The sequence below is a fragment of the Rhinichthys klamathensis genome, unplaced genomic scaffold (assembly GCF_029890125.1).
Source record: "Rhinichthys klamathensis goyatoka isolate OS25496 unplaced genomic scaffold, OSU_Roscu_1.1 h1tg000547l_1, whole genome shotgun sequence".
Lineage (NCBI taxonomy): Eukaryota > Metazoa > Chordata > Actinopteri > Cypriniformes > Leuciscidae > Rhinichthys > Rhinichthys klamathensis.
In genome coordinates, this window is record NW_026607018.1 from 1066314 (window position 1) to 1084858 (window position 18545).

At 38.7% G+C, this 18545-nt stretch overlaps 1 protein-coding gene across 1 annotated transcript; it reads right to left on the bottom strand.

Annotated features, from left to right (window-relative positions):
- Positions 1-3790: 3790 nt before the first annotated feature.
- On the bottom strand, positions 3791-15851 carry calm1a (calmodulin 1a). The gene is made up of 6 exons (XM_056238869.1): positions 15707-15851; positions 8590-8620; positions 8239-8382; positions 5589-5695; positions 5086-5221; positions 3791-4825 (listed from the first exon to the last, which is right to left on the bottom strand). The coding sequence occupies exons 1-6, from the start codon at positions 15707-15709 to the stop codon at positions 4797-4799; spliced, it is 450 nt and encodes a 149-aa protein (XP_056094844.1). The 5' UTR covers positions 15710-15851; the 3' UTR covers positions 3791-4796.
- Positions 15852-18545: the final 2694 nt, after the last annotated feature.

Sequence of the window (18545 nt, forward strand, 5' to 3'; positions counted from 1 at the left end):
AATGAATGAATGAATGAATGAATGAATGAATAATTTATTTCTTTTCTTTTCTTTTTCCTCTTCAGAACATGATCATTAGTAACAGAACATATTTTAACAAAAAATAATAAGAACAAAATCTCAGCATGTTCAAAAGAAAAGAAAAAATATAGAAAAAAAAAGGAGAAGGAAGAAGCTAACTTATATTTGCCTTCCCCTTTTACACATCTAGCTTTGAAACGGCTACTGTTTTCTCTTTACAAAGTATCATAATTTATCCTTTTTGAGAGAAAAAAAAAACGTAATCATTTGCAGTACATTTATCTAAAAATAAATCACACAATACAATTATAAAATAAGAAAGAAAGACACAAATAATATAAAAACACAAAATGTAATACTAACAATAATATAAATATTAATGAAATGGCAAGAAACAGACTGTGTGGTTATTCAAATCAACCTCTTAAAGAGGAAATGAGACATCCCAAATCCACCTTAATTCATATACTTTTCTAATATAGACATTTTAAACCTTGTTTTAAATTGCACAATATGATTGCTTTCCTTAATTATTACAGGTAAATTATTCCACAACCTCACCCCATTGACAGATATGCACATGCTTTTGAGCAGTGACTAATGACTAATGACTTTTTTGGACAACTGCATGTGCCTTTAATGTTGCAGAGGAGGTGCTGAACCCTCTGTCAGTTATATTGCAAAATAAAGCCTGACGAGGCATTGTGTATATTCCCAGACAGCAACAAAGTGTCGGCCCAGTCTGGGCCGTGTGGAATCCAAGTGTACCAGATGTGGGCCGGATCTGGGCAGACACTATATTGGTGTCTGGGTTGGGTTTATTTTGTGATAATGAACGATTGACTGTAGTGTACATCATCCAACCAATGTTACCTAGTTTCGCTAGAGAAATAAGCACCCCGGGCACCCCTTTGAAAGTGATTTTGTTCCAGTTTTCTAGGCCTATGATGTTTTGCCAAAATCTTTGATCATTTTTATTTCTCGGATCGTTTCTAGTCCTATTCATAAATCACTGCACAATGAAATTTTTCATGAAAAAAAAAAAAAAATCCTTTTTGATTTAAAAACTTTTTTTAATCTTTAAAGATGACGAAATTAAAATTCACGTGTTTTGACCTTGTAATTTGTGTTTGTCCTACGTGGGACTCGAGACCGGTGTGTCTCACAATCATGCATTTTTAAGTGCGACTGAAATGTCCACAAACTTTTTCTGACTGTATATTTTCTACGGACCCCCCCCCATGGTTGAATTATTTTTCTTTCCATCTGAGCAGGTCGGGGTGTTAACAGATGACAAAAGCTCCTGATACATTTGATAGATACATGATACATGATACATACATTCTGTGATGCAATGTGAGTTATAGTCTGTGTGTGACCCATCGTCTGGTTTCTCTCATGCATCTCTCTGGACAGCTGTTAGCCTGCAGTACTTATGTTTTGTTTTTTTGGACAACTGCATGTGCCTTTAATGTTGCAGAGGAGGTGCTGAACCCTCTGTCAGTTATAAATTAAAAATCCTCTGCCGGATGATTTGCCAGCTCAGGGGTCAAGAGGGAGCCATCGGGATAAGATGACCTTATTGGCACTGCGTGAATACAGAGTAAATGAGTGAATGACAGGCCTTTAGAGTGTCGTCTATGCATGCGGTTTAAAGTGGCACACTAGATAGAGACTATATATTCAGCACTGCTGGGGGAAAGCCTGGGTCCTAAGAGGTTAAAAGCATTTGACGAAATCTGTTCACCCATGCATGAGTAAGCCTGTATTTTGAATAGAATATGCCACACAACAAAACCCCTGGAGCAACATGAGTTAAAGCTGCAGTTTGTAATTTCAGCATCACTGTGGATTTTGAATCTATAACCTTCTGATTGTCATCTTACATCTACATAGAAGCGCATTATATGTCCCAATAAATGATGTATTTGTGTCTCACTGTCTGTGCTCGGTTGAGGTCACAGCTGGGCACTGAAGCTCACTTGCTTTCTGAAGGCAAATGAATCAATGTGTTTGAGTATTACATTTAATGTTTACACCACTAGCAAGCTCTTTACAAATGTTTTGTGTCCTTGATTATGTTCAGAATTGCACATACATAGATTGCATAGCAGTATTCAAATTTCTTTATGCATTGAATACTTGAATGACTTTGTCATTGTGTGTAATATTGTTTCCCACAATGCAATGCACTCAGTTTGACCTCCTATTATGTAATGGATGAATAGACCAGAAGTAACATCAGCTGCAATCTCGTTTTTAACTCATTATTTAATTTAAATGTCAAGAGTTGAGACTTGACTATTACATTTGACTATTATTTTGAGTGTTTCTAATTTAATATAAAAACATTTGGGTAACTCTTTATTTTAAGGTGACAGTTTAGTTAGGTAAATAACAGTAAATTATGCATAATTACAAGTAACTAACCCTAAACCAAACCCTAACTGTAACACTATAGTAAGTACATGCAGTTAATTAATGTTACTCAGTACTCATTTAAGTACAATGTAAATACGTCACCTTAAAATAAAGTGTAACTAAAATGTATTACAAATTATATTATCAGCATCAATTGGAAAGAGAAGTTTATTAGAAAAATTAACATTTCATTAGTGAGATTGTGTAAAATATTTAATATATTCTTAAGAATATTAATATAAAAGATGTTAAATATTACATATTTTATATATATATATATATATATATATATATATATATTGAAAACAAACTATTTAAAGGGTTTCTAAAGTAAAATCCCATATTTTTAAATGTGGTCTCAGACTTTTGTACCCCCCTACGTGTGTGTGTGTTTTATCGTTGTGTGGTGCACTGAGCTGTGTTAAACATTCTGTTTATGTGGGACATTTTACATTTTGGCTGTTTTTGCTCAGAGATTCTTCCCATAAATCCTGAGAGGACAGAGGGAGTGTGACCAAACAGCGCCTGCAACCAAATGACAAAAAGACATTCTGCCATATCTGAGAGGCACCGAAGGGACCAGGGGCATTTTCTGCATATATCAGCCGAACATTTTCTGAAGTCTTTAGCCATTCTGATTATTATTCTTGGATTAAGAAATGTATTTAATACACATACACACACACGCTTAGCCACGTGCAGCTCATAAGTCAGAAGGGCAGAGAGACGTGGGCTGTTAGCACTCTCTCTCTCCTCCCACACGCCTGTCACTGTATCCTGTTTCTCACTGCTGTGCACATAGTAGACGCACAATCATCTCACCCCCGAGCACACTGTCACTGAGCTCAGTCTTTAAATAGCTGTAAATTAAGAGTGAGTCTGAAAATTGTGTGCAAAAAACACTCACAATACATCTGATGCGAATGATGGGGTAAAGCTTCGATTGGGAAAAATGCAAATTAATAATTCCAATAATGAAGGAACATACTGTAGATCTGCTGCAGGGATAAACTCTGCCTGACTACAGGAGGTGGATCTAATCAGCTGTAGCCTTACACACACAATCTCTCCAGAGTCTCTTCTCCAGCTCCCACATGGTTTTTGATATCTCCCTCATCCACCAGAGCCATAGATCCAGGTTGCCAGGCAACCCCTAAAATCCCCAAAGACAGACGCGCTCAAGCCTGCGCTTGGATAGATCAGTGCTCATGCAACATGACACATATATACTGAGACATACAGAAAAAGAGAGCGGTTGCCATGGCAATTTCTGTAGGCTGGCTGCAAAAGCTTCCCTAAATGTTTGTTTCAATAGAGGATGACAAAAAGGACAAACAAGGTTGAGAGCTTCGAGTTCATGTTCTTTTATTGAAAAAAAAGAAAAGAAAAAAAAATCAAAAGACAAGCATATACAACTTGGAATGAACATAAACAGAACTGAAGGTGGGCAGTCGAAACAAACCCCTGGCAGCCAAAGCCCTCTTTTGCACTCTCCAGAGTAATCGACACGCTCACAGTCAGAGCCCAGAGAAAAACTAAAGATAAAACATTTATGGTACAGTCACCATTGCCCTTACCCCAAAAACGCTTCCACGTTAAGGTGAAAGGTCACGCCCTGAAACTCCAAAGCCACTCCCTCCCACTAAACGCCCCTACTATTCGGGCACAATGCACAGAGAAACAAAACTCCAAATATCTTGACATGCCAAACATAGTTTAAAATCTCTTAACTGCTCATTTTTCTTAAAAATATCTCTTTATTTAGTTATTGAAGCAAACTGCAAAGGTCCCATTCATTCGTCCTCTATGCAGATTCTGAAAACCCGCCCGCCACCCAATCCCACCTCCCTCAAACAATATTAAACCCTCTTTTAAATTCACCCCCTGAACACTCCGACAGACATCGCTGAGGTTTCCGCCCCAATAGCGGCTCCAGACTCAAGCTGCATGCATGTAGAACAGAAACAGGAAGTAGAAGACGATTGGCCAGCCCAAACATCGCCACTAGCAAATGGAACCAGTTAAGCAGTTCACCAGATGCTTTTACTTTAGTTTCTGAAGGTTTGATATCAGGATTAATTGATTGATTTTTTTGTAGATGTCTAAGCAGTTCTTTGGGAACAGGACCACTAACCAGTACATGCAGGTCATTTATGTTTGTTTATGTCATTTTTTTTGGTTTGTTTTTTTTTAATATATTTTTTTTCTATATATGGACATTTTTGTTTTTTAACATTCAGTTTTTTCTATACAGAAACAGTATGAATAAATGAATATTTTTGCGTAAGAGGTAAGTAAAACATTTGACTGATTTTTTTTGTCTTCTAAAGAGGTCAGGAGAGAACAGAAGAGCTTCACTTTGCCGTCATCATTTGTACAAATTCTGTGGACAGAAAGAGAAGTGGACATCAGACATGACACTCATAAGATCACAACAACAACTCAAAACACAAAACCTACTAGGTTCCAGGCTGCTCCTTTAAATTAATCTCCATTTTTTGAATATACACGCAAATAACCGTGCGTCATCCAAATCCAAACTACATTATTGTAATTGAATTGGCAATTCATAAAAGTAATATTTAATCTGCATGAAACGTGACCCTTTCCAGATAATCTGGAAAGCACACAGCTGCGTTGTACCTTCGTAATTGACCTGACCGTCACCATCGATGTCAGCTTCTCTGATCATTTCGTCCACCTCCTCATCCGTTAGCTTCTCGCCAAGGTTTGTCATGACGTGGCGAAGCTCTGCTGCGCTGATGTAGCCGTTCCCGTCCTGACAGAGATAGACAAGATCAATAAGTCAACCGTGTCATGCTTTTAAAAATATTAAAGCACTAAATCCAAAGTGGGCGATTTTGAAATCAGTAATGACATATCGTGAAGGCGTAATGCCGAGGTAACATTCAACAAATGGAAGCAAAAGAGGCCAATGATGATTTGACAATTAAATATCCCTGCAAAACTATTAGGAAATGTGTATGACTGTGGAAATGATTGCACCATGAATCGCTTGAAACCAGCTTTATGTGGAACAAGGGCTTGTTATTTAGTTTTCCAAGTTTAGTTTGTTTTTTCCTGCCTCCTCACTCTTTCCATGGAAGCAAAAACATAATCTTTCCCTGTTTTCAGAAAGCACTGACCTTGTCAAACACTCGGAACGCTTCACGGATCTCCTCCTCGCTGTCCGTGTCTTTCATTTTCCGGGCCATCATTGTCAAAAACTCAGGAAAGTCAATGGTTCCATTACCTGAAAAAGAAACAGAGAAAATCATCATCATATCTGGTCCGAGATGTTTGAAAACTCAGATAAAGCATCCAGGAAGCAGAATGCAGGAAAAGGGCATATCGAGGAGTAATGAGGTCTAATAGCACATATTTAGTGAGTTTGGGTCTAGTTGAACCACAGCCAACACTCTCTTGGATGCACAAAACCCCGTACGGGCACGGTATCAGGAATCTATATTCTTATATTGTGAGATAAAACATTAAATTATTGATGCACAACATATCAATATTAGAGGTTTTTATACTTATCAGATTATACATTTAATTGTTAATGCTCATTCTTCTATATTTTTCTTTTACTTCTATTACCTTTGCTGTCATCTTACGCTCATTTAAAGGCGCTGTATGTAATTTTTTTGACTGTACTAAAGCATAAAAATACAATAATATGTTTGCAGAGATTTAGGATTAAGTTCAAATACTTCTTTATCCCAAAAACAATGCAACAACCAGTTATTCTACTTTGAAATGTGCATTCCATGTCAGAACGTCTGTTTTTGTTTTGGTCTGTGTAATCCCGTCCACAGTCAATTTACCCAATAGTATTTCGGCACCCCAGGTTGCCAGATGGCAGAAAACACAGCTTATTGCAGCCATGGAAGCCAGCAAGCGAACTCGCCGATTCTACCTGACCTAAAAAAGCATCGTCAATAATTAAGTCACAATCTCGAACTTCGAATTAAAAAATGGAATCGTCGATGCTGCCACGCCCCCATGTCACGTCCGGTCGGCGTGCCAAGCGGAAAAAAACACGCGTGTTAAAGTGCTGCGAGTCTATGGTCAACCACCTTTAACTTAGCTACAGCCATTCAAAAGATAGCATGGCAACTGCAGATGCAGGAGACCCATCGACAGAACTTGAACCCCCTCCTCTTTCATTGAAGTCGCATTGAAGTCGCAGGTGTGTAAGTTTTTGGGATTTCCAGTGAGTTATGTTTACAACGTTCGCGCTTCAAAAAAGCCACAGTTTGCAGACATCCCAAGTCTCGCGGAAGTTCCGGGAGTCTCTCGCATTGATAGCGGCTCCCTGATGCCCGCAAATTAGTTCAAATCTCCCGGAATCTAGAGTGAGCGAGCAAGAGCGCGCATGCGAGACAGAAAAAATTGTGCTCCAAACTGTATAGCGCGCGCACAGCAGAGAGGGAGAGAGCGAGAGACGTGTGTGCCTCATGAAGCGCATGTAAAACAGAGAGCATCCTGATTGGCCGGTTTCGGCTTTAAAAAAAATAAAAATCGAGAATCGAACCGTGACCTTAGAATCGAAAATGTAATCGAATCGAGGATTTGGAGAATCGTGACACCCCTATCAATAAAACATTGCAAACGTATACATTAGCTGATCAACTTACAGTGTAAAGCTCAGCGCTTTCTATTGTCAACTGCGCTCGTTCCTGTTGCGCGTCCTCAATCTGGCAACCAGCCTGAGTGTTGAGTCTGATGAGGAGAGGCGGAAGAAACAACTCTCTCCAATATTTTGAATTTGGACTGCAGTACCAATTTCAGCCACTAGCTATTAATATTACATACTGCACCTTTAAAGTTAATGTTTAAAACACTAGTTTAATCAATTTAAATTACACAGTTAAATGTAATCTTTAGCAATCTCAAAATGAACCTCCATTTTTCATTCTGTACATTATAATGTGATGCTTCAATTTACTTGTAGCATTTAGTAAATAGACTTTTATGTTTAATTTATTTAGACAAAATAATGCAGAATTTTACTATCAGCCATTTATAAACTCTTTCTGGCCTGGATTTTAATGTTGGTGCATTGCAAATTTGAATCTAAACAAGGCAGGAAAAATAACAGGTCAGGGGTTTTCAGGCTGAAATGGGTGTTTTGCTACCCTCGCGGTTTAACCAAGCTGAGGTGAGACATTTCCATTACACAGAACAAATATGACATCCTCCTGTGTGCATGCGTGTGTGAAAATGATCACTACAGCCATTCCCAGAGGGCTCACACTGCGTGTGTAATCTGACAATGTGGGTGTAAACACGTGGTTGCGTATGTGTGTGTGTTTTTCTTCACATTGCAAGTTCTCCTTACTGGAGCTCTTCACAAACACTCTCTCGATTCCATCGCCGCCACAGCCAAAGTGGATTATGTAAAGGATTCCATGAGGTCTTTATTACCTGCTGTTATTCAACGGGCTTTACTGCTGTCTGACCTACAAAAACGGCTCCATACCGCACAATACCATCTGCAAATAATCAGTATATCAGAAACCCAACGTGCTCTGCGTGATCTGACAAAACGCTATACTAGCGCTAAAAGACACTCTAAAGACACCATAGCCTGCTGGAACACTAATTACATCAGCTCTGTAACAAGAGAGGCATCTCAGGCATATACTACGCTGATACAAATACTAGGCTAACTCTAACTTAAAGCCTAACCTTAACCTTAGAATAGTATCGATAGCACATCCTGATAGCATTACTGTTTGTCACAAGCGGATCCATCAATGATTTGTGAGGTCTGAACTGAATCCAACTCACCGTCAGCGTCCACTTCGTTGATCATGTCCTGGAGTTCGGCCTCCGTGGGGTTCTGACCGAGCGAACGCATCACTGTGCCCAGCTCTTTGGTTGTGATGGTACCGTCACCATCCTTATCAAACAAGGAGAAAGCCTCCTTAAACTCTGTAAGGAAATAGATGAAAACAACATTTAAACCTCATATATATGCCCATTTGAAACTATTTTCACAAGAAAGATAGATTTTCCTTAAGTGTCTGGCTGAATGAAGCGCAGGTGTGCTGATAGTAAGCATCTACTATGTGACTTTCATCCTCAGCACTGATGTAATTTCAGGGCATGTATACAACACAAGCATACGGATTGGCTTACCAGCAATTTGCTCCTCGGTGAGTTGGTCAGCCTGGAAATAGAGAAGAAAAAAGAAAGTAATTAGATAACGGATGTCAAAAACATAACTCATTTTATTTTTATTGTACACTTTACTGTGGAACTGAGCAAACCCTAAAGGCACAGATGTCCTGTCATCCAGAAAAACAAGTCACAAAAGCAAAATCAAATCTTTGCACACCCACAGTCTAAAATATGAAAAATAGGAAGAGCTAATAGAAGAGCTCGACCATAACATGAATAAGAAAAAAATACTGCAGCACCATAAATGATATTCATAAAGTTTCCTTAAAAAATAAACATCTACTTCATCTGCCGTCACTTCCTGATATTGACACCCAAAGATTCCACTTAAAAACTCAAGGTCCCAGATTAACCAATCAATTCCAGCATACAAGACAAAATCCTACTTTGACCACCAATTCAAAAACTAATGGTGAATATATATCTCCTTAAAGGCCACAACGAAAACAGTTAAATGTATTCAGTGTCTTAATGCTAATGCAACCTTTATGCCATCAAACCGAATATCAGTCAGGTCAGCCACCAGCCTCTTTGCTTTGGGTTCGTTTTTCCAGCCATCAGTTGTCTTTACATCTTGCCTGTCCATTTTTACTGGTGCTTTCCTGGGTTTGACTTCAACGTTAGGGCTCTTCAATGAGGTCAGGCCTTCCACCACTCCTCGAACCATCACCAGTCCTTCTGCCAGACACTCGGCCCGCTTGGCGTTTTGTGTGCCCTGGCGCCTGACATCCCCTAACTCAGCCCTGCACTGCTGCAGACAGCTCTTCAAATCCTGTACATCTCGCACAACGCTGTCAATGCGGCTGTTGGTGGAGTCCACCAGCATCTGCAGGAATGACTTGTAGTTTCTCTCCTGTAGCTCGATCAGCTCTTTATAAAAGAACTGCTGCTGGTCAAGGAGATCGTAGACCATGGATAACGACACAGAGTTCTTCTCAGAGTAGAGGATGGGTCTCTTTGGAGGCATTCTGGTCTCTTTGAGCAGATGTTACCTGAAGCATTTAGCGGTGACTCTGGCTGATCAGCCTGAAGAACAACGGACCCCGAGAGAGATCATCTGACCCTTGAGGCCGATGTTATTGTTCCAACCTCCTGGGCCGCATTGGGTATCGTACAGCAAGATATTGGGCCGTTTTTTGAGAAGCTTAATGTCAGCAAGTCACTACGGTTACAAAGCCGAGGGTCAGGGATCATTTACATTATTTGAGATTAGTCAAATGGGCGTCCCATCGGGTTACTCAAGCAAAGTATTCTGAGATAGACCCAAGCAAAGTATTCTGAGATAGACCGTCAGGTACACTGAGTGACAGCTAAATCAAAGAAGGGTATTAAGGCCTGTCAAAATCAAACGGCTCGTCACTTTACCTGCTCCTGTGGTCATCTCAGTTTACAGCCAGCCGTGGGTTTACATTTATATCTCTTTGACCATCTGAGTGGCATCACATCTCTGCTAATTGTGCCAACACCTCTTCGTCTGTGAACACAATGGCAGGTTTTACCTTTCCCTGCGTGGATGCATTATCTCACCTGTCTCAATGTGCTTGTGATCAAATGTATTTTTCTCACCCCGTCTCTCCCTAATGCCGAGTTCAGACTGCACGATTTTCAAAATAATCGGGTCACTGTTGTTTTCACACTGCATGACTATCTGGGGTAACATTCAGTTGCTGCTGTGTTCACACTGCACGATGGATCGGCGACAGGAGGTTTCACACTGCATGACTTTAAGAAAGAATCGCCGACAATTTCTGCCTGGTCCGCAAACTACGTTTCACAATCACAACCAAACAAACGCGAGAAGTGATAAGGAAATAACGGAAGATCACGCGTGCGTGAGACCGGAGTTCTCGCGCGACACTGAATTTGTTATTAAAAATGATAGCCTACAAATTGTCTGTGCACTGATTTGTAGCGAATATGAAAAAGAAAGAAAAAAACTGTTTATGCAGGAAATGGTTGGGAAGACGAGGGGAGCAAGGACTGTGTTTTGCAAAGAGAGTTGGGGGTAAATAAATAATTTTGCAAATGACGTCCTGCTGTTGCTGCTGGTCATGCAAATGTTTGTGCTTTGTTTTTGTTTGATAGAATTGTAAATATAGGCCTATCTATTAAAATACTGATATTCTGGTCTATAACTCCTCCTCCTCCTCCTCCTCCTCCTCCTCCTCCTCCTCCTCCTCCTCCTCCTCCTCCTCCTCCTCCTCCTCCTCCTCCTCCTCCTCCTCCTCCTCCTCCTCCTCCTCCTCCTCCTCCTCCTCGGCTGTCGGTCATCGCCGATGTAGTTTTCAGTCAGAACACATTCACACAGCAGGATTGTGAATCGCCGACAGGTCCAGATATTTAGCATGCCAAATATCTCACAGGCGTCGGCGACTCGTCTGCGATTCTCTCAGATCGCGTCTTTGCTCATTCACACTGCGTGATTGTCACTCGCGTGAACGAGCACCGATTTGCCTGTGATTTCGGGCATTTGTCTGCGATTTCTCAAAACCTGTCGGCGAGCCAAAATCGGGGCTAAAATCGTGCAGTCTGAACTCGGCATTAGGGTCCTGTTAGCCTGAGGGTTAAGGATCTGGGCTGCTAGCAGGAAAATTTTGAGTTCAAATTCAGGTAGGGACAAACTATGACCTGGAGAGTTACAAAGGTCTCTTCCTGCCCTATTATGACTATGCTGTTGTGCAAAGGATCTCGGCACATGTTGTTCCAATTAGTGTGCTGTCCTTAACTCCCTTGAAATGTAACCTAAATATGAACATACATCCTTTACCCTTAAAACCTTGACTAGTAAAGTCACAATGTAACGGATGTAACAACACATCTTTTCTTCTATATTGTGACTAACATTAGGGTTGAAAATGATCAGAAAAAGAAAAATGTTACTCAGGGTTCATTGGTTGTTGATTGGATGGAGATCTGAATGTGAGCTTGGGGTCAATTGTAAGAAAGGGGTGGGGTTTATGAGGATGAACTGATTGAAGAAGTCCCGCGTGTCACCAGAGAAGTCTATCATTTTCACAGGAAGATCGAGTTTCTGAATAAAAATGATGAGGTAAAAAAAAAAGAAACCTAGAAACACATGCATGGATTAATTGTTTTATTTTCTAATATAAAATGGATTTAGAAAATAAAGAGTGAATTTCATTTTCATGACGACTTTAACAACAAACTTTGTTGTCAAAATTTGTGAAATGTGCAAGAGTGATGATTCCTCTCTATCCTTGGTGCAAAGCTCTGCAAAAAAAGCTCTGCTAGCTTTAATTAATCTTATGAGGCAATTCTTTTAAAGTCAACATGAAGCAAAAAAATGTAATCGTCTTTTATTCCCTATAGTATCGTAACGTATTTATCAGAGTAATATGGCTTGTTAAGTGATAAAATAATGTAGGATTGAACTTGATTTTGTCCATCGGAAATTGACTGGACTTTTCTTGTTTGGTAATTGCTGCGATTGTTTCCACGGTCAAATGCAAAAATGGTGGATTTGAATTTTAGGTGAGTCAGAAAGCCTCAATGGCAGATGAGATGCGATGATGAAAGTTGTTTTTGTGTTTTAATGTTTTTGTTAGCCTACACAGTTGTACCCACTAAATGTGGCACTGCTGCGTTGTTCATTCAAAACATTGCAGAAATAGAGAAGCTCAATGCAGTGAAGATCATGGTCACGTCAAAATCGTAACCAAGTCGTTCACCCAGAACTCTTTTTCTGTGCTGCTTTTCCATTGTTTTCTATGTAAACATGCGCTAGACTGACATCTTTGACCGTTGCACTGGCGTCTCGCACAAGAGGCCTGTATGTTAACCCATGTAAAGTTAAAAGAAGTTCAACTTTTAAAATACGTCTCAAGACTTTGTGGGCTTTTTTCCCCCCCATTCCACTGCATCTCATGGTTTTAAATGCAAAAAATATGCTGCGATTGATGCTTTGGCTCTTTGCATTAAACTGCATAAATTAATGCTGTTTTGTTCATTATCGTTTATCCAATTTACAAAATTATATTTGATTCATAAATGCGAGTTTAAACATTATCCACTTTTTTTTTTTTTTTTTTACAGACAGTCATTATTTCATTGCTTTGAATAAACAATTTAATGCGGTGCATTCATATTTTGCTCATTGTACCCTCTTGTCGACTCAGGAGACGAAACAAAAGCTACCCCCCCCCCCCCCCCCCCCTCTCCCTCCCTCTCTTAACTGAAGTGATGCCTTAAAATTGAATAGAATTCGAATATTAGTAATATACAAGTAAAAAAAAAATCGAATTTAGTTTTTCAGCCATTTTAGTTGCTGGAGGGCGGGGATTGAAACTCGTCTGGTACTTGGACAACTTCATTGCCCCGCATTGCCCACAATTATTTTTTTTTAAAGTCTAAAAAAAAGAAAAGAAGTAATTGTCACCTTAAATTACATTTTGAATAATGAATAGTTAAAAAATAGTTACTGGTTTGAATCACTCTGAAACATAGCTCTGTATAATTTATAGCATTATTAGAGAGGGAATGGACATTATATTTAAATATACACAAATTAATCTGAATCAAGTCAAATTTAATCAAAACTAATAAGGAAATCTGTAACAATACCCACATTAGTGTTCATCTAATAAACATTTCAACAACTTGAAGCTTTCAGCTACCAACAAAAGTGTAGAACTCTTATGCAGATTTCCCCCCGGAATATGCAGATTTCCCCCCGGAATATGCATGTCCACAGATTCCCCATTGGCCCTGCCCATAAAGGATAATTTCTTCTCTCAAGCTGATGGGAGGGGAGAACAAGATCCTGCACCTCTATTGGAAACCTTCCAGGCTATTTGCCATCCAGCAAGGCTTCAAACATTGCACACCACTGCCAGGAATTTGGCCGGGATCTGAAACGCTGCGCAACGTTGCCTGGAATCTGGCCTTGATTTATGAGCCGCCAAGCGGCAGGAGCAGCTGAGAGAAGGCTGGCCTGGCGCTCAGGACGCCCAGTGTACGATAATGAGTGTGGTATTGCCACTTTCACACCATGTAAATGGGAGTCCCCGAGGCCCTGAACCATCACGCCGCCACACTGATGCTCTACAGAGTCTAGTTCCAGTAACTGTCTTTATGCACAAAACAAATACCAATATACCCACAACTTAGGACCCAAGACAGGAAGATGGCTTAATATAAACTCACGACCACAACTGTAAAGGCGGCTTCCTTATGAGCCACACCAACTGTGTGCCGTAAAGACAGCGAGCCCTGAATTAGCCATACTTTTAAGGCTAATCTGTCCATTTTAGTTACAAGGTTTCCCAATAAATTCTTTAGGATAAGCGAGTTAGAGTTTTAATTCAGTACTGAACACTGGATAGCTGGTTAGCTCTTATACACAGTAAAGGCTGTAGTTATTGTTCTAGCATTCAAGCAGTTCAGCATGACTGTCATTTCAGAGGTACACCCCAAAGAATATAAAGAAGCGCAGACTGTTTCCAGACTGTTTTGCATGATGGGTGAAAAAATTTGTTTGTGCCAAAAACATGATTATTTTCCCCACAAGTACCCAATAAATCTAATGGCACAGTTGCCTGTACAGGCAGCACAATGAAATTAGAGCTGCAACAGGGTCAGAAAGATCCTGAAGACGCAACCAGAGAGGAAACAGACACCTCTCAGCAACTAACCATTCATAGTTCAAAGAAGAACTGAGATCATTCTCACCAAATAGCACCCAGAATCTTATTTTATTTTTATTTTTTAACACTGAGCCTTCTGGCAGCATGCTGTGGAGAAGCTGAAACAGAACAGTTTGTATGGACTCATTCAGTCAGTATTGACTTTTGTTGAACTCACTCGGGACATTCTTTCCATGCTTCACAAACAATGTTTGCTTTCTTGAGCTAAAATGCACCATTTAAACAAAGGTTTGTTTATTTTCTCTTGGTATGTATAAGTTATGCACTCCATTTCGAGCTCTTATGAGAAAAGAAAAAAAATCCAGTGTACAAAAAGTCCAGAACACAGATAACAAACAGGCCTGTTGCATTAAGTTAATACAGCACAAAATGAATCAATTGTTTGTGCCAAGTTCTGCCAACCTAAACCAATGAATAAAGCCAATGTGCAATTCTAGCCCTGCTTATTTTGACAGATCTGAAAGTTATGCAAACTTTAATAATAAAAAGCTCAATAAAAAAGGAGCTGAGATAAATAACAAGGTCACACGCATGTCATAATGCCGTATCTTAAAAAATGAAACAATGACCACCATCTACAGCCAACACACCTCGCATGACAACTGCTTAATAGATCTCATTCATTTCATTACACTGAACATTTAAAGAAATATTTCAACCAAATATTGAACTTTTGCAATAATTTATGACGACTTCTCTTCTTCTGTGGAACACAATAGGTGATGTTGACAGCCCCAGGCACCGTTTACTTTCAATGCATCTTTTTCAACACAATGAAAGTGAATGGTGACGGAGGCAGTCATTCTAACATCTCCTTTTGTGCTACAGGTAAGAAGTAAAGTCATACGGGTTTGCATTGTAACGACATAAGGGCGAGTAAATGATGATTTAATTTACATTTTTAAGGAGAATTAATCATTTAAGGTCTTTCCATGCTCTCTATTAAGACTGGCCTGATTTGTCCAGGCACTGTCAAGTCTATAGCAAAAATCATTTGCAAAAGCAAAGCAAATATTGTCTCATACACGCCAAATATGAAGGCAATCACAATGTCTTTTTATTTAATAGGAGGTGAGCACTGATCATCTGTCTGCTGCTGTCCAGCACATACACCATAATAAAACGCATATGTCACATTTCCTGCCGCACTATGACATCAATGCAACACGTTCAAAATAATAAACAGACACAACCATCTCTGGCGAAGTGCATTGAAATACAGAACAGATTCTAATGCATATGAAATTAAATTTGATTTGATTTTGCACGAGCGCAGAACGCAGCAGTGGAAAGCAAGCAAGCAAGCAAGCAGGTGGTTAGTGTTTTCTGCATATTAATCGCAAAGCGTTAAATACATGAAATATTAACACCGTTTCATAAACGAGTAGTGTATGATAAAAGCCTATACGTACCATATCTGAGGTTGGAGAGTAGGCTAGGTTTGTAAATCTACACTAGACTGCAGCGATGCTCCGCTCTCAGTTGAAAGCTCCACCGTGCGACTGTAGCTCGCCTCGCAGAGTATTGAAGGTGATCCGGTTCTATATACATCGGTGTATTCCTCCGCCGTACGGACCCCTATCACTCACTTCCGCATAGTGCAGTCACAAGCCCCGCCCATCTAATTATCACAACCACCTCAGTCCCGAGAAGGGAAAGTGTTTAGTTATAAGAAAAAAAAGTCTACTAGTGAAATGCAATAATTCTATTTGGAGAAATTTATTATATATACCGGTACTTAAGTACATGAAATCTGCCATTTTCTGGTAGGTCTATATGAAAATGTCATGGGAGTTTCAGCACTGTTACAAGAAAACAAACAGCATATTTACATTCTACTGCATGTAGGCCTAAATGTTTTGTTTTTATGTAAACCAACAGGTTTTAGTAGAATAGTAATATATAATATTATATATATAATAATTATAAGTATATATAATAATTACTTATAAAATAATTTCAATATAAGCACGCAATACAGATTAGTGTGTATTTAATATGTAATTATTTCTTGGAGCACTTTACACACTGGTATTGTATGTAGTATAATAAGTAATATGAAAGAACTATTCATCTCACTCACAAAGGTTCACATACACTTCATTGTTGTAATAACAATACACAAAGATATTTTGATAAAAAAAATATGGGATTATTTACAAACATACTTGCGTTCTCACACAACATGCGTACAACACAACATGCGTTCTCACATGCTGATAATTCTGGTTTAATTTCTAAGCAGACCCAAATTTTCCCACAAATGACCAATCAATGTTTTCTATAAGTTGTGTAGAAACAGAAGTTGACCTAACTAAAATCTAAAGTAAATTCATCCAGTATACATTTGTAATGAGGAGGAAAATACCTGGAATAGTGTGGCCATTTTAAATGCAGGGGCTTATAGACAATCAAAATTAAGGGTATTGCATAGGCCTATAGGACAAGGTTATGGCAAAATGTAGGCTACAGCAAGAAGAGTAAACACATTCAACATTCACATTCAAAAATCAACTTCAAGAATGAGTTTTTGTGTGTGTGTGTGTGTGTGTGTGTGTGTGTGTGTGTGTGTGTGTGTGTGTGTGTGTGTGTGTGTGTGTGTGTGTGTGTGTGTGTGTGTGTGTGTGTGTGTGTGTGTGTGTGTGTGTGTGAATTAAGACCTTTTTAAGAGAAATGAAGAGAAAATATTCTTAATAATTGAAAACGTATTCCACTGGTTCCAATTTATTTATTAATTTAAATAATTCCCAGTGAACAGCTAGCCGACATTTGAAAACGAAAAGATCATTGATAAGTAGTAAATCAAACATGAAAATAATTATAGGTTATATTAATATAATATTATAAATAACATTGTTTAACTTTATTTCTGTTCTTCATCACTCCAAGTTAAATTAGCGTGTTTTTAATACATTTAGGAATATAGGATACGAATTAAAAAGTCACCCGTTAATTAAAAATCACAGATTCTATATATAAAAAATAAGGACATGTCAAACACCAGTAAAAGCAATTTGTTATGGCCACATTACTATAAATGGTCTAAGAACTCTTTACATCTTGAGGGACTACTTCTCAAAAAGGCACTAGTTTCTTTCGTCGGAATATTACTTATTGCATCAAGTTCAGTGCCTTGGTTGACGCTAGAGAGATTTCGACTCAGCATGTCACAGCTTTTATGATTGGCCAGCTGAGACCCGCAATCCGCTCGTGACTGTAACAGAGTCTCTGATTGGTTACGTTAGACCTGCAATGCGTCAAGCCATTGCGCTCTGTGTGTCCCGGATCACGCAGCACTGGAACCGGCGGGCCAACAAACCCTTCGGTTAGACAAGACAGGGCTGATTCAATTTCTCTCCCGGGATCAGATCTCATATTATATACTCACCGTCCGTGAGCCGTCTTTACTTCAAGAAAGTTAAGGTTTAATTGAGTTTTCCTAGTAAGCACAGACTGCTGTCCTCTTTGTACATAAACCGATTTGGATAATAAATAACACTTCAAACTGGATGAAATTTAGTTTGCGACAACGGAAATATGCATACATGTATCTATCCGTTATGAATGAAAGAATAACACTTATAGAGGACCAAACATTTGCTAAATAAATGCAGAAAACTGTTACTATTATGAACAAAACTTGTAACGGTAAAACAAAAGTGCGTAAAATTTCCTAATCGTCATGGAAAAAATTTCCCCCCAAAATTCATTATCAGAAATCTTAACGAGACCCGATTTTTTTTTTTTAGCGTTTTTCTAAAAATCATCTCACTGATTGATTGAACCGTTTCTTTCGAACCCGATTAGTAATTTGGATGAATGCGATGAAGAATGATATTAAGATGATATTGGATTTGGGTGATTTTAACTGACAAGGAGGAGTTTACTATAATAGCAGAAATGTTACAAATTCATCAAACTGGAAATATGTTTACGTCTTGATATGACTTAGAATGAAATGTGAAATATGATATATATCGTGTGAGATTTTTACCAACACGCGCAAGAAATAGAGTTGGCATTTATAGATAGCATTTTATTAAAACATGCAAAAAAAGATTAACTTTAGTATTGTTTGCAAATTGAATCATTATATATATATATATATATATATATATATATATATATATATATAAATTTGTGCTCTAAATTAGCTGAATCAAGACTGCATGTATGTTATAATAATGTCATGACAAAATAATTGCTGAATAATTTTTATTGTTCGAAAGAAGCGATTCGCATAAATGAGTC